This window comes from Vanacampus margaritifer, chromosome 10 (genome assembly GCF_051991255.1).
Source record: "Vanacampus margaritifer isolate UIUO_Vmar chromosome 10, RoL_Vmar_1.0, whole genome shotgun sequence".
NCBI lineage: Eukaryota > Metazoa > Chordata > Actinopteri > Syngnathiformes > Syngnathidae > Vanacampus > Vanacampus margaritifer.
In genome coordinates, this window is record NC_135441.1 from 25863225 (window position 1) to 25889108 (window position 25884).

Below are 25884 nucleotides of genomic sequence, written 5' to 3' on the forward strand. Positions count from 1 at the left end.
TCAGGAATTTTGTAGAAATTCCACAAACAGAAATGAATAGAATACCTTAAAGCTGTTTTTTTCCCCGCCTTAATCACTTTTTGTCGCCCCCTTGTGGACAGGTCAAGAGGACTATCGCAGCCGTCTGAGCGGCGAGTGTTTCCAGGACTTGGTTTGTCCCGAGAAATGCCGCTGCGAGGGCACCATGGTGGACTGCTCCAATCTGAAACTGACCCGCATTCCCTCACACGTCCCCGAACACACCACCGACCTGTAAGTCGTGCAAAAAGCGTGCGTTTGCAAAACAATGTCTTGTGTAGAAACAATTTCAGAACTGAAACTGTTGTAATAGGCATGCCAGGCCTATTGGTGGCGCTGTGAAGAAGAAACACTACTTCACACGTGCTTGTCCTTTCAAATTTAATTGCAAATTGTCTGAAATAACCTTCATCTGCATGTATGTCGGCTCTGAATTTGTCGCCATCAAACCAAGGTTTTTATAGATTTTTTTTTTCTGCACTCCACGAAAAATCGATCTATATATTTTTTAAACCTAAAACTAATAAAAACTCAATTATGAATAAATAAAAACTAACACACCCACTTTAAAATCTAAAATTAACTCCATTGAAAATGAAAACCAAACAAAAACTAATTAACAAAAATTGATGCCCTGCCAACATGGCCGCCACCTCTCGTCTACTTTAAGTAGTAGAACGTTTATCAGTGATGGATGCAAGTCGCAATCATGTGACCAACATATCCGTTGATGGCGCCACAGCGCTGTTTACTGGTGCGTTGGCGAATTGCAACCAATTCTGGAACGTATGACGGCGTATTAGGGCCTCGTATAAATGTATATATTTTTTATAGGGCGGGGGCAATATTCCGAGAAAAAAAGAAAAAAACTCAGAAACTTACGACAAATACACGTAGCTATAGTCTGTAAGGATTTGTTGGTGGTTAATGGGACACTCTTTATAAAATGAAAAGGCAGGATGGAGACGGTTTCATTCTTAATTTCAACTTTACTCGTCATTCACCGCAGCTAGAGCGACAACACTTCCTGATCCCCTGTCAGCTGACTAAATGCTAACCAATCAGAAGCTAGCATACTTTAGCTAGCAAGTGAATGACGGAGAGCAGCGGATTCGACACATCAACTTACTTACTTGTACCAAAAAAATACAAAAATGTATGAATGTATAAATCATATGTCTGGAAACATAAACGTACAAGTAAATATACATTTTTATACATTTTAACAAATTAACTAAAGGCATCTTTGTTGCTGGCCGTACCCAAAGCAATTACGATCTCCTTGTTTGAAAACTTAACCAAAAAGTATTGGCACAAACATCCGAGTAGTATGCTACGTGTATTTTTCGTACGTTTTTTTCTCGCAAATTTGCGACTTTATAGAGTGGCAAATTTGCACGTTTTTTTTTTAATATTACCCGCCCTCTGAAAGAATAAAATAAAAAAAAATATATATATATATACGTGGCCTTAATACGCCGTCGAACGAACAGACTTTGGGTAGTGTAAAAAGTTTTGAGTGGACTGGACGCTATTTCCGATCTGTTAAATTGAGCTTCCGCTGCATTTAGTAACAAATCTTAGAATTCACTTCAAGGGACTGCAAGATGAAAAATCGACTTTTTGCCGCTTCAATATCTACAGCACACCTTCACAAAAGCGCACCTCACATCTCCTGTAGGAATACGCGAAACATTCCCAATCTTGCCGTGTCAGTCGCTATCTTCTTCTTTCATTTTTTATTTTTTTTTTAGTTTCCATGTTAAAAAAAAAAACAAGCTTCTCATTGATGTGTCCCATCTCCCTCGGAGACCCCAAAGGAGCCATCATGATATCCGGCATCTCTCACACTAGCATACTGAGCAGTCCCTTATATCCTTTTTTTTTTTAAGCAGTGATAAATGGGCCCGCGCAACGAGCGCAATATGCAACAGGGATATCCTGATTACATTGTGAGCAGGCTTAAAGCATTGTGGCTCCGTGTTCGGCTTCCACCGGAGCCTGATACGGGATTATTATAATAAGAAAAGAGCCCAAGACGACGACCTGCTCGGTATTCAGCGGGGCTGCTCAACATAAAGAACGACATGAAATGTAAGGACGGCCGAGCGATACCAGATGAAGTCGACTCCTTAGAGGTGCGCATAAAGGGAAACACGGGTTGCCGCAAAGCACGCGGATGCGGAGGAACTCAAATATTCATCAAAAAAAAAAATAGATACAAATGGGCCAAGAATACAAATGAGTGCGGGATACAAAGAACCTTGACGATATTAATGGCTGTCTCTGTCGTTCAGATGCAAGGACCTGCGCTCAAATATTGTGAATGATGAATAGGAATAAAAGCGGAAGAAATGTTCTTTCATGCATTCGAAACGAGGAATTTGCCAAATGCAAGGCACAGCGTGTGGTTGGATCAGGGGATGTCGTTGATATTTGTCAACTGGGGGCATGTGTGATTAAGGGCTCTATAAATAGACTTGACTTGACATGTAAAAGGCATACAAAAAAAATCTACATAAGTGGAAGATGAAATAAAAGGAATGCTTGCTCAATGTTGGATGTTGGAGAGGAGAGAAGGGAGAAGGGAAGTGGCAGTAAAACAGGCCTAAATTCAGTCAAGAATGTATCGACTACAAATCCCTTTTTATTGTGCTATGTGTATTCCTGACTAGGGATGTGCCCAAAAAATCGATTCTCATAAGAATCGCGATTCTCATTTAGTACGATTCAGAATCGATTTTAAATGTCCCAAAATCGATTTTTTTTTTTTTCAATTATTTTATACTTTCTTGCCTTTGTCTGTGTGTGCCTTTATTTGGAGCGCTGTTCATGTTGTACCCGATTTGGCCACTAAGAGGCAGTGAGGTTCCACGCTGTGTAATGCACTGTTAAGTTGTAGCCACATTAGAGAGTAGAAGGAAAAAGTCACGATCAAGTTATTCCATTCAAAGTAGTTTTTTTTTTGCAGTGTGGAGCCGTTCTTTTGAGTGATAAAAGTGCCGCGAGTAGCGCGCTAATTAGCATTAGCGAGTCAGACAGGAGTAGATCATTACAATTCAATCTATAGATTGAAACAAAAAATCAAGTCAATCAAATCATTTTGAATCAAAAAATCGCCCTCAATCAAAAAAATCGATTCTGAATCGAATCGCAGACCCAAAAATCGGAATCGAATCGAGTCGTGAGACATTCAAAGATTCCCACCCCTATTCCTCACTATTCAGTTTAATATTTTGGAGTGTTTTTTCTATACATGTTTTGAGAGCCAAAATTTCCAATTATGGAATTTAGTAATTCAAAAAAAAAACATCATTATTATGTTGTCTGCTGTGTTCAGCAATTTTCCAAAAGACACAAACCTGAAAATAGGATGTAGAATTAAAGTCTTGGTATTGGCCTGAAATTGGTGAATTTTGGTGAACAGTATTAAATATTCATAACAGTATTATGTATCACAATAAAATAATACACGACTGGAATCGTAATGTCCATATAACAAAATATGAAAATATTCATCTTTGAAATTTTACGCACGACATCTTACACTTAAAAACCCGCATCCAGAAAAACCAATGGCCTTTATAACCTGTCTCATTAAAATATTATTGTGGATTCTTCCTCCCACCTGCTATGACATTTATTGGTGAGAATATTTTCATATTTCAAGACACTCTCTGAGATCGCATACTTTATAGCGTGATTAAGTTGCCTTTTATGCCGATATGCAGCGCATTAGAACCTCAATTGTGTTAAAGTAGCAAAGTAAAAATAGCCTCAATAAAGCAGATGTCTGCTTTTGCCAGGGCTTTGGGCATTGTGGGTATTGATGACCCCATAGAAGTGATTCATTGTCCTCCTCTTTTTTGCGCTAAATTAGCAACATCGTTTCTCTTGCCTTGTTAACATTTGAAGAGTCACTAAAGGCTAACCTTCTCGCAGTCTGTTTTTTTTAAAACTGCCTTTGCGTGCGTTGACTTTGAAAGATGGAAATTGTGACCGAATTTGATGGTCCGACCGGCTAAATGTGTCTTTTTGCCGCGCAGGCGTCTGAACGACAACGAGATCGCCGTACTGGAGGCGTCCGGGATGTTCAAGAAGCTGACCAACTTGAGGAAAATGTACGTATGGCTGATTGTGACGCGGCACTTTCTTGCTTTCTGTTGAAGCGTGCCAGCACACGGGCCTTCTTGGGCAGGCGGCACTGAAGGCTAAAAACGTTTTTTTTTTTGCTGACTGAGGTCATGAGGACATTCAAATTCCTTTGGCTGCTCCTTTTGAACTTTGTCACTCCATCAACTTGCTGCTAGCTCTCTTCGCTAACAACCTCGCCTGGCATGCAGCAGACAACTGGCAAAATTGTTCCATTTTTTTTTATTTTTTTAATAAATACATTTTGAATCATAAACATGAATTTACTTTTAATTATATATGATTCATTTGACAAAATTACAATTAAATTAAAACCATTGCTGCTGTAAAGGATTCTAGGATTTTATGCCATAGGTGGGTTAGCAGACGACTGGCAAAATTGTTAAATTGTCATTTTAAAAATGTATTAAAATAATTACATTTATATAATAAACATGAATTATTATAAATAATTAATTTTACAAAATTACAACTAAATTAAAACCATTGCTGCCATAAAGGATGATAGTATTTTATACATTATATTTTAATTCATGAGATTGGATGATGAGAAATGTATTCCTGTAAGAGGTCAAATACTTAATTCATGCTACTTTTATAACGTGTATTTTTGTGCATTTTGACTGATATTCTGTCTATTGTCTTAATTCATTTCACTGCCATTGACGGCTATACACGTCAAAAATAAATTTTAACTATTTCTATTAGTTTTTAAAAAAAAAATCCACTTTTGTATTTTTTGTACATTTAGAACTGGTGCGATTCATGCGATTAATTATGATTTAAAAAAAAATATTCGCCTGATGCCCCTAATTTTTAATAATCTTTTCTTTAAAAAAAAAAAAAGACGTTTTTTTTAAATAATCTTTTATTTTTTTTAAGGAAAGATTACAAAAAAATTGTGGCGTCAGGCGTTGACATTTTTTAATTGTAATTAATCGCATGACTTCACTCGTTAACTCACGATTAATCACAAATTTTATATTTGTTCTAATGCAATAAAAAAAGTCTCGGTTTTCATACTCTTGTTAAGAAAAGTGGGGGGAAAAAAATTAACTAATAGAAATCGTTCCAATGAATTTTTGACGTCTGTAGCCGTCGATGGCAGTGAAACAACCATAAAAATGCGTCGCTGTTAATTTCTTCGTAAGCAATCTTCGAATTTGTGCAGGGATCTGCTGGATGACACCTGATGATGTATTGTGGATGTCAACAAGCGTGCATTTATTTCTCGTTTGTGGAGGAAGGCCGCCTCCCCTATGAGCAATAGACTGAGACTATTTCCCTTTTTTTTGGTCCGTTGGCGCCTCGATGCGCGCAATGATGCGCGCAATGGCGGCAGCGTGATCATTGTGGAGGTCCCCGCAACTTGCTCTCTATATGTTTGTTAAGGCAGCCGCACACGCACGGAGCAACGTTATCTGTCTCGTTCAGGGGGACGGCTCATTATTATGCAAATGAGGTGGCTGTTCCCCGTCGACCGTTTCAACATTTGTTCCGCCCGTGTTCTCTTATACCGAGCCGGCGCACGCGGACCTCTTTCGGTTGTCTTCTCACAAGAATTTACTAGGAATCTGTACGACAAAATTGAGCATGAATAAAACATTCTTCGCATCGGATGTGAGATTAGAGGCTGCCTGATGAAAATGGATGCTTTTGCTCAAGTTCCGATGTTTAGTTTTGATTGACGCTGTCGACTTCTATTCATTTAAGAACAGCGCCGTGTGGTGCAAGTGACCCATTTTATGAGTTTTTGGAGAGCCGAGCTGAGGGAAATAATTGAGCTTTGTGATGCCAGTGAACTCGACTCAACATAAGAAGCAGCTTGGCAGAGAATGAACAATTCTTTAAAAAACAGACTTCAAGCTGAATGATAAATTGTGTATCAAAAAAACGCTACGTACTGGCGAATTTTAATGGTAATTAATCACATTACTTCAATACTTGTCAGCATAAAATTTGGAAAAAAATGTTAAACTAATAGAATAATATTAGAACTAATAGTCATTTCATAATTCATAAAAATGTAGCTAAAATTAAAAAGATGTACTGTACTGCAAAAAATGAGTGTGATATGATTTGTGTTGAGGTCATTTTTCTGCCACGAGATGGCATAACTGCATTTGTAAGACATTGGTGACAGTTCAGTGCATTTTTCTTTTCATATTAAGAGATATCTAATCTTTAACATGAAGTAACTTGTGAAATTCTGCACATTTTTTAAATTGTAAAATACAACAGCGGAGATTTGAAAATCATCTACGATGGACAAATTAGTTGAAAGATCGGTTGCGTTGTAATTAGGGGTGTCAGGCGATTACATTTTTTAAATCGTAATTAATCACATGACTTCAATAGTCAACTCATTATTAATCGCAAATTTTATATCAGTTCTAAATGTACAATAAATGTTTTTCTAAATTGTCATACTCTTGTTAACATAAAAGTGGGGAAAAACATTTAACTAAAACAAATATGGCTGCATCTTTTTGTCATTGATACAGTAATTTCATATTAATTCATAAAATTGAGTTAAAATTATTTAAAAAGATTTACTGTTCTGTAAGTGTGATATTGATTTTTGTTGAGGTCATTTTTCTGCCACTAGATGGCATAATTGCATTTTTAAGACGTTGTTGACAGCTCAGTGCATTTTTGTTTTCATATTAAGAGATATTTCATCTTTAACATGAAATAACTTATGAACAATTTTTAAACTGAAAAATACAACTTGACCCCAGTCTCCACAGATATATGCATTGTTATTAAATTTATTATTGCTAGATTTTTGCGTTGCGACTGGAATTCCCCTAGTACAGCCTTTGCAAATAAGGGGTAGTCATTAAATGAACTTTAAATGAACTCAAAATTAACGCACTAATTTTGACACCCCTAGTACTTTCCCACTTTGTTCGCTATAGCTTAATGCTAACAAATCTATTCGGCTTTTAGCAATGTTTGAACAACAAAACAGGTGCACACGGGGAGGAAAATTGAGACGGAAAAGGCGGAAACAAATAAGTTAAGGAAGAGGAAATGGACGAGAGACGGAAGAAGAGGAGGCCAATATTAAGCGGAAATCGAGGATTGGCCTTGGATTTGGATTTACAACTTTGCTTTATCTACAACCTGCTCTCGTGTGTGTGTGCAGTGTGATGGAGGCAGGTTGTGTTAAAAAAAAAAAAAAGACCAACAGTTGATTTATTGGAGAGGAAATTGCTAACCATCTCGCAGTGTCACCGCCGATATAGATTGTCCGCGCTCTCATTTCCATTTTGCTCCTCTCAATTCCTTCCGTCTGTTCTTCATCCTCTCATCCTCTTCCTCTCCCACGGCGCCGATAAGAGGCGGCATGGGCGCGCGGCTTCCCCGAGGATCCGCAGGGGCCGCGATAGGCATCATCTCGACTTATTGTCTCTGCGGCTTTTCATTTTTAATTTCTTGCCGGGAGATAAATGGTCGTCACTTGTCAGATGAAAGTGAGGACGCAACAGGAAATCCGCAGGTTGCCGAAGAGCAACAGGAGGTGCACCTGCACAAGCTAATGAGAGCTAATGCAGGAAGTGTAACAAGAATTGACTCGGTGACAAGTGGAATTCGCCAATCTTGGTGATGAAGTGCTGCCCCCATGAGTGAAAATACAGTCACGCCTCTTTGGTGTTATTACAGGGGTTTGCTAAGATGGACTCAGTTTTGGGCTCAACAATGGTAACAAAAGTTGTACTCTGCATTGACCCCGCAGTAGAGGTTGTGGATAGCATGCTTTAATTGTTGTTCCTTTTTTTGGGCAAAGGGATGTCACTGCTCTGGGTAAACCTTAGATTGTAGATGTCTCTAATTAGAGCTATTAGAAGCGCAGTATTAAGAATTCTGCAACGTGTCCACTGTATGCACAGATCCGCACCCTAATTGACAAGTGTAATTCAGCGGTTTGGTGGTGAAGTGCTGCACCTAATAAGTGAAAATAGAATTGATGCCTTGAGGTTTTTTTTAGGCAGGGGGGGAGCAGAAAGCTACAGTCCTGGTTGCCATGACAACCAAAGATGTATTCAATACTGACCCTCCAGTAGAGGCGGGTAAAATCTTTTTTTTTTTTTATGCAAATCATGTCCATTTTTTTCAGATTTATTTGGCAGATAATTTTGCTGAAATTAAGAAATCATTACATTTATTTTTTCCTCTTTTTTTTTTTTTTTTTTTTTTACTCATTCACTGCCATTGACGGCTATAGACGTCAAAAATGTATTTGAACTACTGCTTAGTTTCAAATTTTTTTGAGTGTGACAACCTTGAATTTTTTTATTGTACATTTAGAACGGATATAAAATTTGTGATTAATCGTGAGTTAACTATTGAAGTCATGCCATTAATTACAATTGAAAAATGTAATCGTCGCCCCTAATTTTTAATAATCTTTCCTTTTCTTTCTTTTTCTTATTAGGGGCATCAGGCGATTATTTTTTAAAAATTGTAATTAATCACATGACTTCACTAGTTAACTCAAGATTAATCACACATTTTATATCTGTTCTAAATGTACAATACATTTTTTTTCTAGGTTTTCATACTCTTGTTAACAAAAGGGGAAAAAAATGTGAAACTAATAGAAATAGTTCAAATGAATTTTTGACGTCTATAGCCGTCAATGGCAGGGAACGAGTTAAAAGACTTCTACTCAAAATGTGCTTTTAACTGGTAAATGTTTAGTCACTGAAGTGTCATTTTTAGGACCAACTTGTTCACGATGACTCGTTTGTTGCAGCAACCTGAGCAACAACAAGCTGCGGGACATCCGCGAGGGAGCTTTCGACGGAGCGTCTGCGGTTCTGGAGCTTCTCCTGACTGGCAACAAGCTCACAGGACTGCAGGGGCGAATGTTCCGAGGCCTCACCGGCTTGAAAACGCTGTAAGTGTCTGCCCTTGCGTAATTCACACAATTGGTTATTTATTAAAAAAAAAAAAAAAAAGATCCTCCATTCTGATTCTCTGTTTTTGTGATTAGGTTAAAGCAATAAATACTTTGGTGGCATCTTGGTTCTGAGAAATTATGTTGAACTGAGTTGAGGAGCTTTATTTAGACAAAAGTAGTACTTTGATACAATCTGGTGACGTTTTGGTCCCCAGGAATTATTTTGGGAGGTATTTAGACATTAGTGGTGGTTTGTCACCATCTTGTGACATCTATAGGATATACAGTTGATAAACAAATACAGTGTTCCCTCGTTTTCCGCTTGGGTTAGGTTCCAAAAACTACCCGCAATAAATGCAATCCGCGAAGTAGTTAGCTTTATGTTTTACATTTATTATTAATGTTTTAAGATTCTAAAACCCTCCACCAGCAGATGTGGCAAAGGTCCAGAAAGTAAAAACCCTGCCCTGCTTTAGCCCCTGGTGCTAGCAGGTAAACGAGCACCATGGGGGCTAGCTAGGGAGCTAGCTAGATAGCACCTGGAGCTAAAGCCAAACTGCGGCAGGGTTTTTACATTCTGGACCTGGATTCGCCACCTCTATTCACCCCACGGTTTATACGCTTTTCTCATCGAGGCATTTACATTTTCTTACATTTCTCTCTTGTTTAAATAAATTTTATGAAATAGGTACATTACTGTAAAAAAAAAAAAAGCATGCAAAATTGCACTAAACACTGTACTATCATTAGAGCATGCTAATTAGCCACAGATTGAAGCTATTTGTGGCAAGCCTCTGTCTCTATCCCATACGAACAGCAAACACTTTTGCATTTGGAATCAATAACGGAACACATTAGTTAACTTGGTAGACGTGTGCGCCATTGTGGTGGAAGAATGCTCATAAACATGACAAACACGCAACGTTCGAAGGAGGACTGGATGTTTTTATGTAACGTTGAGGGGGGAAAAAAAGGTTCTGGAATCCAAGCATCAGCAGAGGATGCTGTTAAACGCGCATTAATTGTTGGCTTTTACAGCCTAAATGCCTTTTTGATTTGTGTTAGTAACTGATACTGTGGGACTGTTTATTCAGCCACCCTGAAATCAAAGCTAATGACAGCCTCATTTAGCCACCCACGCTATGCTGGCTAGCATCCAATTAGGGGGTTACACGATAGCGCACCAAATCATGTGCCAAGCTAATGTCGTCTGTACATTACCCGGCTAATGCTATCATTTATTTATATATATATATATATATGCGGGCTGATGACTCTCTAATGGCATCAAAAGCGTCTCTGTCTCATGTTAAGCGGCTCCATGCTACAGTAATAGCCGAGCTAACTCGGTTAGCCTCCCCGCAGTTTGCTAACTAACCGGATTAGCCGCGGCCCACGTGACTCCAAGACGACCGCGGCTGATGTCTCGGGACAGACTCCATTGCGGTTGTCCTTTAGGGACCGGTCAGATCGTATTATGCTATTTAATCCTCTTTATTTTTCTTTTCATCCACTCAAAGTAGACGTTTTGTTGCCAAGGCACACACGGCTAACGCTCTTTTGACAAAGGCCAGTTTCAAACTTATGTTTGGTTTTGACAGAGGAGTATAAACATGAGAATGTTTGGCATTAGTTTAGTGTTTGACAGGCAACACCTGCCATACACTCTATTAATTTAAGTGTTGTCTTTGTAACTAAAACCGCCAATTGACATCCGTGTGTTGCTATAAATACTTCATAATGCGTGTGTGCAGGTACTCATCTTCCAGTGCAAATATTTTCCTAACAAATTACATTTGCCCTCCCGTAAGCCAACTTGTATTTGCAGCCAATTATTTTTGCAATCTGATTTTCACGTAGAATTGAGAGATGAGTGACAAAGAGGGATTTATTTGTTGGATTGTGTGAACGCCTTCCAGAATGCTGCGGAGCAACCAGATCAGCTGCATTGACAACACCACATTTACCGGCCTGAGCTCGGTTCGTCTGCTGTCGCTGTACGACAACCGCATCTCCAGCATCGCCCCGGGAGCCTTTGCCACCCTGCACTCTCTGTCTACAATGTGAGTCATGTTTTTTGGATTTGTTTTTTTTTTTGTCCTCCTGTAGCTTGAGGCGGCGTCACAAGCACATACTTTATAGTTGAGAAATTCGACACCAAATAAAAATGTCACAAAAAGTCGGGAGGCACAACTTTTATTAAAGGGGAAGTCCACCCAAAATGTTGACAATATGTTCTCTGCAGCCCCACTAGTCTAAATATGTTATTCTGTGTAATATTGCGTTAGTGGAATATGAGTTAGCCGCAAAATCCAGCCGTTTTCATCCATCTCAGGGGCGGCCATTTTGCCACTTACTGTCGAGGGGAAATGACATCACAGTTGCTCAGGTCTCAGGCAACAACTAATCAATGCTCAGCTTTAAAAAACAAACAAAAAAAAAACAGGTGAGCTGTGATTGGTCGTTGCCTGAGCTTTGAGCAACTGTGATGTCATCTTCAGTGGACAGCAAGTGGCAAAATGGCCGCCCCCTGAGGTGGATAAAAACGGCTGGATTTTGCTGCTTAACTCATATTCCACTTATGCAATAGCAACCAGAATACCATATTTAGACGAGTGAGGTCACAAATAACATATTATTGTCAAGAAATGTTTAAGTTGACTTACACTTTAAATGGATACTTGACTTATGGAGCCGATTTCAGCAGCAAAAAGTTATTTTGTCCAGAATGAATTTGTTTTCATGTCAAATGAATACCGTTAAATACACATTGTATTCCACTTGCTGTCGACTGAAGATGACATCACCTGTACTCAGGAAGTAGGTAACGACCAATCATGGCTCAGTTTGCTGACCAAACCCAGAAAACAGGTGAGCCATGATTGGTGGGGGAAAAAATAGTTTTTAAAGGTATTAATTGTACAAGAAAAATACTCAAATAAAACTTTTTACTGCTAATAACGGCTTAATGAGTCAAGTATCCCTTTAAGACACTATGGGAACTGTTTTATAGTTAGTACAATAAGTTGTTGTTAATTTTGTCTCATTTAATGTTTTCAATTGACATATTATGTACAACAAATTCTAAAACCATACGTACGCTGTAGAAGGGTCTTAAAGGTTATAATTGTTTCTAGCCTTGAACAAACGGTTAATCAATTGTACTGTTTTGTAAACTGAGATTTTTGTCACCTTAGCAAGAACCCGAAATGCAGCGAAATTGATTTCCCCAGTTTTTCCGAGCTTGTTCTCATGTAAACTTAGCCCAAGGCTATTTATATCGTCCGCGTTCCCCGATTACGTGGGAGCGAAAGGGATGCCAGTACTGCTCGTCTTCCATCTTCTGACCACCCACTGTACATGTGAAGGTTGTAAATAACGCATTATATCAGCGTAATAAAAGCTCACAAGTTTATCTTTACTTTTGACTGCGAACGCGTACCACACTGTAAAAGTCTCCCCCATCAAAACAACAGGAGCTCGTATACCCGTCGCCTTTGATTCAAGTTTCTGCCTCGTTCTTTTTGGGAGACAAAATTTGACAGGAAGGTTGGACGAATACGGATTGCGGCATTAACGTGAGCTGCAGCAGAGTTTCGGCAGGATGGCTTCGACAGAGGATCATTCAAAAAGCCTCCTTTTCCTTTCACATAATTCAAGAAGTCGCTCTTTCCTTTCATACAGAATCTGGATAAAGTGGGATTTTTATTTTTAGATTAGATGGAAATAATAGCCATTTATTTTTGTGCTCTAGCTTTACATCAGTCTCGGTGTTCATGTTTAACTCATTCACTGCCATTGACGGCTATAGACGTAGAAAATTAATTTAACTATTTCTATTAGTTTAACATTTTTCCCACTTTTGTGAACAAGTGTATGAAAACCTAGAATGTTTTTATTGTATTAGAACAGATATAAAATGTGTGATTAATCGTGAGGTAACTAGTGAAGTCATTCGATTAATTACGATGAACAATTTTAATCGTCTGATGCCCCAAATTTTTCATAATCTTTTGTTTAACAAAAATAAAAATAAAGATTAAAAAAATAATTACAATTATTTTCGTTTATTTTTTTTAAAGAAAAGATTTTTAAAAATTAGAGGCGTCAGGCAATTCATTTTTTAAAATTGTGATTAATCGTGAGGTAACTAGTGAAGTCATGCGATTAATTACGATGAAAAATTTGAATCGTCTGACGCCCTTAATTTTTAATAATCTTTTCTTTAAAAGAAAAGATTAAAAATTAAAAAATAATTAGTTATTTATTTATTTATTTTTTTAAAGAAAATATTTTTTTTAAATTAGAGGCGTCAGTCAATTAATTTTATAAAATCGTAATTAATTGCATGACTTCACTAGTTAACTCACGATTAATCACAAATTTTACATCTGTTCTAAATGTACAAAAAAAAATCTAGGTTTTCATACTCTTGTTAACATAAGTGGAATTTTTTTTTTTTAAACTTCATAGAAATAGTTCAAATGAATTTATGACGTCTATAGCCGTCAATGGCAGCGAATGAGTTAATTGGCACAATAAACGTGCAATTGGTGCTGAAAGCCAGTTTGCTCATTTCCTTATCTGCCTGGTGTATTATTTATTTATTTATTTATTTTTTTAGCGTCCCCTCCGCCAGCCCACCTCTCGTTTCCCAGTAGAGTGTGTGGGTTTAATTAAAAGATTAACACGTCGGGAAGGGGAAGGAAGGGATTTTGCTGAGGTCGGGTCGTCACACGACAAGGTCACTTCATCGCGAGGAAATGAAAAAAAAATCACTGGCCCTCCTGAGCTATAGCAACAACCTTTTACTATTGTGGCACACAAAGCGTTATCACTTCTTGTGGTGTTTGGAAAAATGCTTTTAAAATGAATGGAAATGCTATCATTTGGTCACAGACTTGTAGAAATAACGGAAAATTTGGAGTTTTGACATAATAGTTCTTGCTTGAACTAAATGGACATTGTGTTGCTCCTGGTGTCAGTCACATTAACTCTTCTATTCCCAGCCATTTTCACTGAAGCAACCCCCTTCGCTCCCAACTGTTTTATTGGATTTTGGCGGATTTTGCAAGGCTCACAGAATATTTTGTTCTATTGCTATAAAAACATGGAACCTACCAAAAATAAAGATTAGAGTCTCTTCTTGCATCAGGAAAAAAAAAAAAGTATATTTGTATCCGTTTACGTTTTGCAGAAATTAGCATTGGAATATAGCTAAGTTTCGTCATTATCTACAAATCTGTTTAAAACAGTGAGGGAAATAGCTTATTGCAACATGACCCTGGTTGATCTCTTATACTCTGCTGCCACCTGTCACGCTTCTGTATGCTCTAGCATAAAAAAAAAAATTATAAATATGTTTTTGTGCGCATTGTAATATTTAAAGTAGAACGTATTTATACGTTTTGGGGAGTAAATGAGTTAAATAGTGACGAATTGAGGTCGTTTTGATTGCGTGGAAGCAACAGACGTCTGAAGGTCAAAGGTCACAGGCTTGTTTAGTATTGTAACCATGGCAACAAAGGTCCCCGACGCTGCAACACAGTAGTGCTGACCTATCATTCATTTTTCAAGATGAACTTTTGTCTCGGAAGATGATGCCAGCTAGCAAAGCGCCCCCCCCCCCCCCCCCCCCCAATCAGGTTTAATATGCCTCAGCATAAATATCGCATGAGCTGTCGGAAAGGCAACAAAACGCTATGAGAAGTCATGGAAAAAAGGGGAAAGCGATGAATAAGATAACCTTCTTTTCTTTTCTTGCGTTTCTTTCACTCGTTGGCTGGCCCGGCCTGCTTATCGCTGCCTCTCTGTATCTCATTTAGTTCAGAAAATGAATACAAAATGAACGATAACCTTTTTCTCCCGGCCTCTTTTATCCCCCCCCCGCCCCCCCATCATCATGCACTTGCATCTAAATGTATTCCATTTTATGACCAAATGTGCCTAAGTAGTTTGCAGTGTTGTAAAGTCAACATGGAAATTCTGCTGTACTTAGCAACGGAGAAACGGCTCGCTCGCTTGTTTGTGGTGTCTGTTTGGAATGCAAAACTGAAGAAGGGTTCCACTTAAGCGGATACTAGCAGGAAATATTCCTAAGGCATTGTCTGTAGAATGTGACATCAAATCGGTAAAATTACCGAATGAACAATACTGAGCTATTCAGGAAAAGAAAAAAGAAAAAGAATATGACATTGGGCGCTGATTGGTTGAACCGATTGATGGCGCCTTCGCCCGCAGTCTCCTTTGGAACAAAATCAATCTTCGTCATCTTCAGCTAAGCCAAACCATGCGTGTCTTTGCAGAAACCTTCTGTCCAACCCGTACGTGTGCGACTGCCACTTGGCCTGGTTGGGTCAGTGGTTGAAGAAGACCAGAGTGGTGAGCGGGAACCCTCGTTGTCAGAGGCCCGCCTTCCTCAAGGAGATCCCCATCCAGGACGTGGCCAACCCGGACTTCACATGCGATGGTGAGACCGCCAGCGCCGAGACCTACATTGGGTTTGGGTTTGGGGCTGTTAGATCCTCAAGTCCTCTTTCGCAATGCTGTACTGATTGTCTCACATCTTCTCAAACGTTCAGTGAAGATCAAATGTCAACCAATACAAGACTCATTGTCAAACGTTTTTTTGACCTGGCAGAGATCGTCGTCCAATTCTGTTGCTCTAACCCAGGGTTCCGCAATTCCAGTCCTCGAGGGCCAGAGTCCTGCGGGTTTTAGATGTTTCCGCTCACTAGCATAGCATTTCAGCACCAATTGCACGTTTATGGTGCCAATTAACTCATTCGCTGCCATTGACGGCTATAGACGTCATAAATTCATTTGAACTATTTCTATGAAGTTTAAAAAAAAAAATTCCACTTATGTTAACAAGAGTATGAAAACCTAGATTTTTTTTTGTACATCTAGAACAGATATAAAATTTGTGATTAATCGTGAGTTAACTAGTGAAGTCATGCAATTAATTAAGATTTTAATTGCCTGACGCCTCTAATTTAAAAAAAAAAATTTATTTTTAAAAAAATTAAATAAAATAACTTTAATTATTTTTAAATTTTTAATCTTTTCTTTTAAAGAAAAGATTATTAAAAATTAAGGGCGTCAGACGATTCAAAATTTTCATCGGAATTAATCGCATGACTTCACTAGTTACCTCACGATTAATCACAATTTTAAAAAATGAATTGCCTGATGCCTCTAATTTTTAAAAATCTTTTCTTTAAAAAAAAATAAACGAAAATAATTTAAATTATTTTTTTAATCTTTATTTTTATTTTTGTTAAACAAAAGATTATGAAAAATTAGGGGCATCAGACGATTAAAATTGTTCATCGTAATTAATCGCATGACTTCACTAGTTACCTCACGATTAATCACACATTTTATATCTGTTCTAATACAATAAAAACATTCTAGGTTTTCATACACTTCTTAACAAAAGTGGGAAAAATGTTAAACTAATAGAAATAGTTAAATTAATTTTCTACGTCTATAGCCGTCAATGGCAGTGAATGAGTTAATATCAGGTGTGTTGGTAGGCAGAAACATCTAAAACTTGCAGGACTCCGGCCCTCGAGGACCGGAATTGGGGAACCATGCTCTAACCCTTACCCTTATTGATTTTTTTTGATTTTATTCACACAAGAGGCTGAAACCAAATTATCAGTCTTGATCTTGGCAGGATCAGTTCTGAGTTGTCTCTTGTCCACAATGGCAGTCACACTTTTTAGCTTTGACGTGCATCCGGTTCTCAACAAGCGCTGCGACACCACACACACATATTGACAATGTTCTTTTATCTTTAAAAAAAAAATACTAAATGTAGTCAAAATAAACAAACAAAATCGGTTGATTGTATCTCTCAAAATGTTATCAACAGTGAGGTTTCCATCCAATTGTTTCAAATTTTTTAAGCGAATTTACTGCAAATGCGCAAAACGCACATGCGACTTATGCCCGCCTCCATCTGTTGTTGTTTTGCGAATATTTAGAGGGGACTCCGCCACGTCTACACAATAGAGACGTCATCCATTTAATAGAAGAAGAAGAAAGACAGGAAGCGACTGCGCCGTGCGATGACGTCGTACGAGTTTGCTTTTGTAATTCTTGATAAGCCGTAGCATTTCTTTGCTGTTTTCCATCTAAAATTGCATTCATATTCGCTTCTTTAATTCATTCCAAAAGGATTTTTGTTCCGTCGTCCCCCCCGCCCCCCCCCCAAACACACCTTACTTTATCGTCCTACATTGTTTTTGGTACTACAAAATTACGTGTGACGTAATATCCGCTCAAAATGTCTTGTCAGCGTTTATTTGCAAAACCTGTTTCCATAGCCAAAATGCGCATTTTCCTTTTTCGATACGCATCAAAATCCACCCCCTCTAAACGTAAAAGTTTTTTTTTTTGCAAATTTTGGGCCTTTTTTTTTTTTTTCTAGCGTTTCCATTCCGTTTTATTTTTGCATTATAGGGAAAATTCAAATAAAAATGGGTGAATGGAAACCCCACTGATGGAAATGACAAAACAAGCTCCAATATTCAATCCTAGGAATTTGTGTATCGTAAAGTCAAGTTAAGCCCACAATCACGGCAAGACAAAAAAAAATGTCTCTCAACATGCTTGCCAGATATTTTGACACTTTATGATACTTCATTTATCGCACTTTTCCACCTTAAAAGGCCCTCCAAGCGCTTTACATTTTGACCTCTCGTTCACCTACTGATGACGCAGCATGAGGAGCAACCGGGGGTTAGAAATGGTCACAGTGCCCTGGGATCGAACCCACAACCACTCTATCACTGAGCCACACCAGCTCCAATGTCAGAGAATTTAGTCTTACCACTGCCAGTAGATGCCCATCGGAGTCAAGAACCTTTTTAGGCTTGTCAAGCGTTCATCACCAGACAATTAAAAAAATCGTAACAGCTCGGATGTCCACAAAACAATCACCAGTATTGATTTTGAATGACATCCATATCAAGCGGCCTCAAAGTAAGGTTTACACGGTTCATCCGAGGTTCCGCTCGTCCCCGTCTTGCAAGGACGTTTAAGAGGTCGTAGCTATGGATAAATTAAAACAAATAAAATGGACTAATGGTGCACGAGGGTTGGCGCATTCCGACCTACCACTTGGAAAAATAGATTGGAACGACGCAAAGTCACAGTTCCGAATGGAACAAATAGTAGATGAAGTCATCTGACGTCAAACGTTAGCGGCCAAAGACACGCTAAAATACCATAGTTGAAATATGTCTACAGTATCTGCACTTATTAGTTCCATATTAGTTGATATATCATCTGTCATCATTTTTTAAAAATAGTCCAAACTGCCACAAAAAAATGACGTTTGTTGCCAGGACTGCTGACGGTCAAATGACTAATTCAGAAACAAAACAAATACCACATCGCCGTTGTCGCTGTTTACTTTCAATTGGAACATTCTGAGGTTGGACATCATGACCTCCTAGTAGGATAATTCCCATCAGTGTTGAGCGTAGCAAAAAAAAAAAAAGATTAAATTCTCATGAGAGGAAAGGAAATTGAAATGATCAGGGTGTAATTGTTCACATTATGTCATGTTGTGCCAGCGGCTCTCTGGTTGAGTGCTCGACTTGAACAAACTGGGCAGCGGTTCAGCGCTCATTACGTCGAACCAAGCGTCCAGATGCTCACGTCCGTCTTTTGAGGCCTTGTCGCTCGCCTTGTTATTTTGGAGACACGGCGGGCCATAAGCGCGCCTCCCACATCCTCGGCGGGGCGCTCGGCGCGATCGCTAACCGCTGGCCGGCAGCCTCCGATGACATCATGACATCACTTTGTGGTTGCCGCTCCGACGCTGCCGTTACCACGACAATGCCGTCCCATCGCCGCCGAGGCTGCTTGAATCTACGCTGTTGTCTTCATCCAGGATTACTTGGAATTAATTTTCGTTTTTATTAAAGATCAGCTTGGAAAGTCGTTAGCTGTTTTGGCTCCGGTAAAAAGTTGGTGTAAGATTTGAATACATGAAGTCATATAAGTGCAATTGACGTGGTTTATTACACGTTCAAACACTTGTAGCCCTGCAGTACTAGAGGTAAAAGGTTGCTGGTTTGACTCCCGATTGCCAGATTGAAGGTACACTCTAAAAACAGTTCGGTCAAAAATAACCCAACTATGGGTCAAAAATGGACCGATCCTCTACTTGGTCAAATTTGACTCAACTTTGAGTCAAGAAATGGAGTGTTTTAGTGGAAAACAACTCATAAATATTGGTCAGATCCTTTACTTGGGTTCAGAAATGGGGTCATTTTGTATAAAACAACACTGAAAGTTGGGTCAAATATGACCCATAAAGTGGACCGGTCCATTTTTTATCCATAACTGGGTTACTTTTGACCCAACAGTTTTTAGAGTGTATATTGTGGTTTTGGAGTCACTAACAGAATCCCAGCGAGTTGTCTGAGAGTCTTGAGTCGAAAATGTTGGCTGTTTCGGGAATGAAGGATGACGTTGGGGAACAATTTGAAAAAATAAATCTGTTGTTATATTTCATGCTGATTAAAACTAAAAGTGGTGTGCTGATTCCAAAATAGTTTTTTTCCCTAAGTCAAGTTCTTTCTCCACAGCTTACACCCCAGGTAGCAAAAATTTCACTGATTAGCTCTAGAAAGACTGTAGTAAGAAGAGATGATTTTACGATTGGACTCATCTACAGCTAAGTGGCAACTTTTCTATTAACCTTGTAACCATGGCCATATCGTAAGTTCTATTTCGTTTGATGCTGGGGTTCTTTTTTATTTCAAAGCTTGTAACTATTCCGTTTTAGTGTTTTATTGACATTTTATTTTAATAAATAATAATAAAGAAAACGAGGCTCCTAGAGCTCAACAACTTGACATCATAGAGCAAGACTGAGATCAGTTTTGAATTCTGCACCCAAAAAATATGTCAAAATCTTCTTTCATTTTTTTTTTTATGGAAGACCATCAATTATTCCGATTTTTTAAACTCCAATTTTACGAATAGCAGGTGTCCACAGCACTTCCACATTTCCATCATACCGAAAAAGTTGTCTCTTTTTGGAGTTATTTTATTTTCATTTACAAGAGTGTCACCTGTCCCTCTTCACCAAAATTCGAATTAATAATAATATAACGCTGTCTTGAAATCAATTTTGCAAGCGCCAATATCCACAAGTGATGAAACAAATACTTTTGCGTTGCTTCCGAGGCAGGCTAACATCAGCTCGTTTACATTTTTGAGCAGGCAACTACTTTTACCGTTACACTACATTTTAATGTTATTAAAAAATAAAATCAAAAAATTTAAAAGAACATTTTAGAGCCATAATTGCGTGAAAAACCATGAAAGCACAATATTTTTGCTCAAGTCTATCATACCATCAGAATCTGATAGCAAACCGTGCCTACACGCACCTCATCAAGAAGATGTAAAGGGAACATCCATTTACTTCCTCTCACGGGGAATTTATCCCCTTGAGACTCTGCCGTTTACAAGGAAAAAGTACAACTGCTTCCTTAACCTTTTAATGGGGTGAAGCACTCATTGAATCCAAACATTATCGGAATAGATTACTCGACTGTTTTTACTGTATTGGACTCTTAATCCCTGTAAATGGCCAATTAGCTTGTGTTTCTAAGCCAACCGTCAGTTTCTCTCCAAACTTTTGTCCAATTTAAGGAGGTGTGCTGCTTGAATTTCACTAAAAATGGCAAAATCTTGCCGGGCAGTGACATCACAATAGACAAAAAGCATAACCACTAAATATAAACCTATTCCGAGTGTCTCTTTACGCACACTCGCAGAAACTCAAGCGTCGTTATTATTGGCTCGGTGACTCCTCTTCATTATCCTTCATTATGGTTTCAACTCTGTTGGTTTTCGCTCTACTGGAAGCGCAGTTCAAGTGTTCCCATAATGCAACGAGCAGCGCGACGTGAGCGAACGTGTGATCGTGCGAGCGCGTGTGTCATACGAGAAAATGGAAGCCTTTCTCAGCCAAGAACAACGCTCCGGGCTGCCTCTGATCCTTCCTAACCCGTACAGCCCGCCATGTGTTTTTAAGCATGCTTAAGGCTGGATTTGTATGCGATACCGCTATGCTAGTTAGCGCGCCTCAGAAGCGCTAGTTTTAGTTGCGTCTGGCCGGGGGTGCGATTGGTGAAGACGTCCCTGTCGTCACAAAGGCCTTGTTGGTTGCCCGCAAGTGTTGGGCTATTTTATCAGCTTGTGTTCATCTGCGATAAGATAATAAGACTTTATTGATCCCACTGTGTGGGATTAACTTGTCGCAGCAGCGTGGAAGAGAAGAACAAAAGCGCAAGACAGAATCAGAGGGAATGACAATAACAAATATGCTCAGATTAACTAACAGGGCGACTGTATGCTCACAAATAGTGGCCTCTACTCTAATTCAACAAACAAGAAATCACTTTTAAATACTCGCTCATATAACTGATAGCTCTCGTATTGTTCATATTCTGGAGTGTCCCCAAGTAGAACAGCTGGAGGTCTTTAGCAGAGGTGGCAAATCCAGGTCCAGAAAGTAAAAACCCTGCCACAGTTTGGCTTTAGCCCCTGATGCTAGCTAGCTAGCTAGCTCCCTAGCAGCTAAACGAGCCCCATGGGAGCTAGCTAGGGAGCTAGCTAGCTAGCACCTGAACGTAAAAACCCTTCCACAATTTGGCTTTAGCCCCTGATGCTAGCTAGCTAGCTAGCTAGCTCCCTAGCAGGTAAACAAGCACTGTGGGAGCTAGTAAATTTGCCACATTGCAGAGAAGATTGTTGTTAATGCCAAATTTGAACAATTAAAACAATTTTTCAGTAGTTATTTTTTTTTTAAATATTTAACTTACTTTACAGGGTTTAGTAAATAAAAATTACAAATGATTACCCGTACGGTAAATGCAATATGTACAGTGTATGAGTAAATTACACATTTTTTCTTTTCTTTTTTAAATACTAGAGGTGGTATAAATATACAACCCACATGTTGGAACACAGATAAGTTTGACAGCCACACGCTCAATTCTAATCTTTTAAATGGGAAAAGCTATTTTCCTTTTCTTTTAGCGCCTTTAGCCTATCTAAGATAAGATCATCTTTTATTTATAGTTCATCCTTTTTTTAAAGAACCGGAGTTCAAGTATGGCCGCAAGAGTTGTCAAGATAATACCAGCTCAAGTAGTCCTAAGAAAGCACTAATGTTGCACATTTATCGACGTGCTAAGTATGCACAATTAGCCTCCAACACCGTCGTCCTACCGGAGTGGCTCAAGTCTGTTTTACACAGATTCCTTTGAGCAATGCACCAAAACCACATTGCATGTAGACTGACTTTTATTAAAAAATAATAATAATAATAAAAAACTCCCATGGTCGGCCTACAGTCAAAGAAAAATGAATAAAGAAGGACTGTTTCTCATCTGGGCTGGCTTTTGATTCCGCCATCTCTTTCTGGCTCTCCCACCGACCCCGGCCCCTCCCCCAACCCCCCCCCCCCCCCGCTCCGTCTTTCAGGTGGCGAGGACAACGGCTGCCTTCCTGCATCTGGCTGCCCTGACGTCTGCACATGCTCAGACAGCGTGGTGCGTTGCAGCAACAGAGGGCTGCACTCGCTGCCCAAGGGCATTCCCAAGGACGCCACCGAACTGTGAGTCTGGTGCACCCCCTCCTGCCAAGCGCACACACGCCAAACACACAATATTTATGGGATTAGGGATTTCTTATCGTCAATAAAATAGTTGCCAACCAAGCACTCGGGTCAAAGATACACGCAACGGAAGGCGATGTAATTAATTTACATCTCATTTGTGAGGCATTATTAAACGTTAACTACTATATTTTTATTTATTTATTTTGCAAGGGCATTTGTTGCTAGGCAGAGTTCATAGGGATGTTAAGCCCCATTGGCCCATGACGTCAGCGTTTACCTGCCTTACCACACACGCAACATTTCCCCGCCCCATGGGGCAGGGCGGCCATCTTTGCCAAATGATTGGGTACGCCCAGGATTCTCGCCAAGAAATGCCCCAACCTGACAGGAAGTAACCTGATATTAACAGGAAGTGACCCAGAAGTTACCTGATATCAACAGGGAGTGACCCGGAAGTGACCTGTATCAACAGGAAGTGACCTGTATCAACAGGAAGTGACCCGGAAGTTGCCTGATTTCAACAGGAAATGGCCTGATTTCAACAGGAAATGACCTGATTTCAACACACACACATCACGGGTGTTACATTACAGAATCACCCGCAATAGGTGAACTGAAAATTCACAATATCGGCCATATAAATTATTAGACTTATTCTCTTTTTATAATTGGTATAAGCCTAAGCCAGATGTGAACAAAAGAGGGACGTCCAAGGACCACATGAGTAGCCATTGGGCCTGTTCTAAAAACACTATTGATGGGATATAATGATTTCCTAGGAATGTTGTCCAAGCGATCATTTTAAAATGTACATTCCTTGCAGAGATGTACAGAAAAAAAGTGAGAAAATATTAACGTAATCAGTGATCAAATAGTCCATTTTCTGTATTGCTTATTCACACAAGGCCACAACGTTATCAATAGCAACATAATTAAATGAAAACAGAGTAAATTTGTGTGTCTGAAAATACCTTACATGCTAAAATCACACTGAAATGTATTTATTTAAACATATTTTAAACACATTTTACATAAAACAAAAACAAAAAAATGTTCTGTGATAAGTGAACCAAGGTTCATCTTGTGGAGTGCTCAAAAAGATTCCAGATTATTTGCATCACAGATCAAATATGTTTGTCATCAGCGAGGGAATTATTTTCCCTTTAAATGTAATTGAGAGCACTTTTGTATGTGGAAAATAATGCTTAGCAGACCCGGATGACGCGCGATCGGCATCGTGCGAGGACTGATTGCTTTTGAAATGTTTTTGTGTTGATGTCAACTGTGCGGATTGCACCTTTGCGGGGATGTTTGCAAGGGAGCGGAACGGGAAAGCCCCCGAGCAGCGTTTACACAAAGCTGAACGGCCAAACCAGAAACTGGCCACGTTTTGAAATTGCTTTCTAAACATTCGCTGGTTTGCAATGTTGCGATGCCAAAGACAGACAGACGGACGGACGTGGAAAGGCCAAGGTCAGTTTTGAAAACAATTTGATAAATGCTGCAAATTCTATTTGGTTGCTCCTTCCTACCTTACTGCATTTTATTTATGTATTTTTCATGTTTAATTAAGTGTCGCGGCAATAGTGGCATAAAAGAGCAATAACGTTGGAAGCTGGGCAAAATGCTACAGGAGAGATTTATTTTTGAAATGGAGAGAAAATCCCTCATACTAAAGGTGAACACCGACATGCCCGCGGCACAATGTCGCCGCTCCCTCTAGCTCTAGAATGACTCCCGCTTCTCGGGGTCAATAACAGTGATTAGGTATTGATCAGGCCCAAGAAGACACTCCATCATAGTGTCCACTCGACCTACTTCTGACCCGAGAGAAAGAGAGCGTGTCATAAAGCATGTGCGTGTACGTGTCTGCTTGGTGCCGATCCCGCCTTCAAGTGCCGTTTTTGTTACATTGCTGCACTTTTAAACATCCAAAACCTGAATTTATTAGCTTTGTGTCTTGTTTTGTTTGCATACAGCCTTGAGATTTGTGTGTCCTTCTGTCTGTCTTTTTTTTTTCTTTTCTGTCTTGAAGCTCTTAAATCCCATTCGCAGTTGAAGGGCGCTCTAAAACTAACATTGAACAAAGACAATTACCCACCTTGTGTATTCAAACGTACCAAGCAACGTTGCCTTAAGGCTAGCCCGCTAGCTTGTTTGATGCTAATATATAATAAAAAGGTCATTGACATGCTAACAGTCAATGAATCACTTCTAGTAGTGGTGGAAGAAGAATTTTATTCTTGGTTTGCCTGATTTTAATATTATACTGCCTCCCGATGGCCGAGGTGGGGACAGCACGAGGAGCAGCACTGTTCATCTTTTACAAAATAGCAGCGCTAATGATACTAAGCTAGCATTAGCATCATAAACAAGCTGAAGTTAGCCACGGCTGCTGCGCTATTAGCCTGATTTATTACCACTGGAGTCTTACGGCAAAACTAAATGTATCGGTTTGATTTTTATTTTTTATTTTTTGTATCCTACACGTATGTCCAATGGTTGGAAATAAAATATCTAACATGGACTCTTCCTTGCAGTTATCTGGAGGGTAATATGCTGACTTCTGTGCCCAAGGAGCTGGCGGCCCTGAAGCATCTGTCACTGGTGTACGTACACGTCATTGCTCGTCCCCCGCATGCTCTGCAAAGCGTGTGTGTGCGCGTCCTGTGTGTGTGTAAAGCACGTATGTTTCCCTCCGCAGAGACCTGAGCAACAACAGCATCAGCGCAGTGGCGCCGTACACCTTCAGCAACATGACTCAACTGGCCACGCTGTAAGTTCTTACCATGGCGGCGCAGTCAATGAACCGGTCAGATTGTTATGTCGAATTTTCATTTCCGACTTTCACGGTTAAATCATGACGTGATTGTTGCACAGTGTTTGTGTATGTTTACAGGCTGGCAGAGCTAAAATGACTTCAATTGACATCTCTCCAAAATACTAATTTCTGTTAGAAACGTATCCATGTGGCAAAGACTTCCTTGACACCAATTACTACATTCCTATTAGTTGTTGGATTTCTCAACTTATTTACAGGGTGACATTGTACGCATCCGAAAAATGTCAACTAGACACTTTTAGCTCCTTCCAAGCACCGAAATGTTTCCTATTTGTGCAGTCACGCTCGTTGACGCCAGGGAGTCAT

The 25884-nt window shown here is 39.3% G+C and overlaps 1 protein-coding gene across 2 annotated transcripts in view; it reads left to right on the forward strand.

Moving 5' to 3' along the window:
• Positions 1-25884, forward strand: part of slit3 (slit homolog 3 (Drosophila)) — a 220699-nt gene that overhangs the window by 148546 nt on the left and 46269 nt on the right. For both annotated transcript variants that reach the window (XM_077578263.1, XM_077578264.1), the window contains 8 exons: positions 102-252; positions 4065-4139; positions 8933-9076; positions 10999-11142; positions 15385-15548; positions 22601-22733; positions 25277-25345; positions 25441-25512. In XM_077578263.1, coding sequence (XP_077434389.1) covers positions 102-252; positions 4065-4139; positions 8933-9076; positions 10999-11142; positions 15385-15548; positions 22601-22733; positions 25277-25345; positions 25441-25512 — 952 coding nt within the window. The remainder of the gene's footprint in view (positions 1-101; positions 253-4064; positions 4140-8932; positions 9077-10998; positions 11143-15384; positions 15549-22600; positions 22734-25276; positions 25346-25440; positions 25513-25884) is intronic.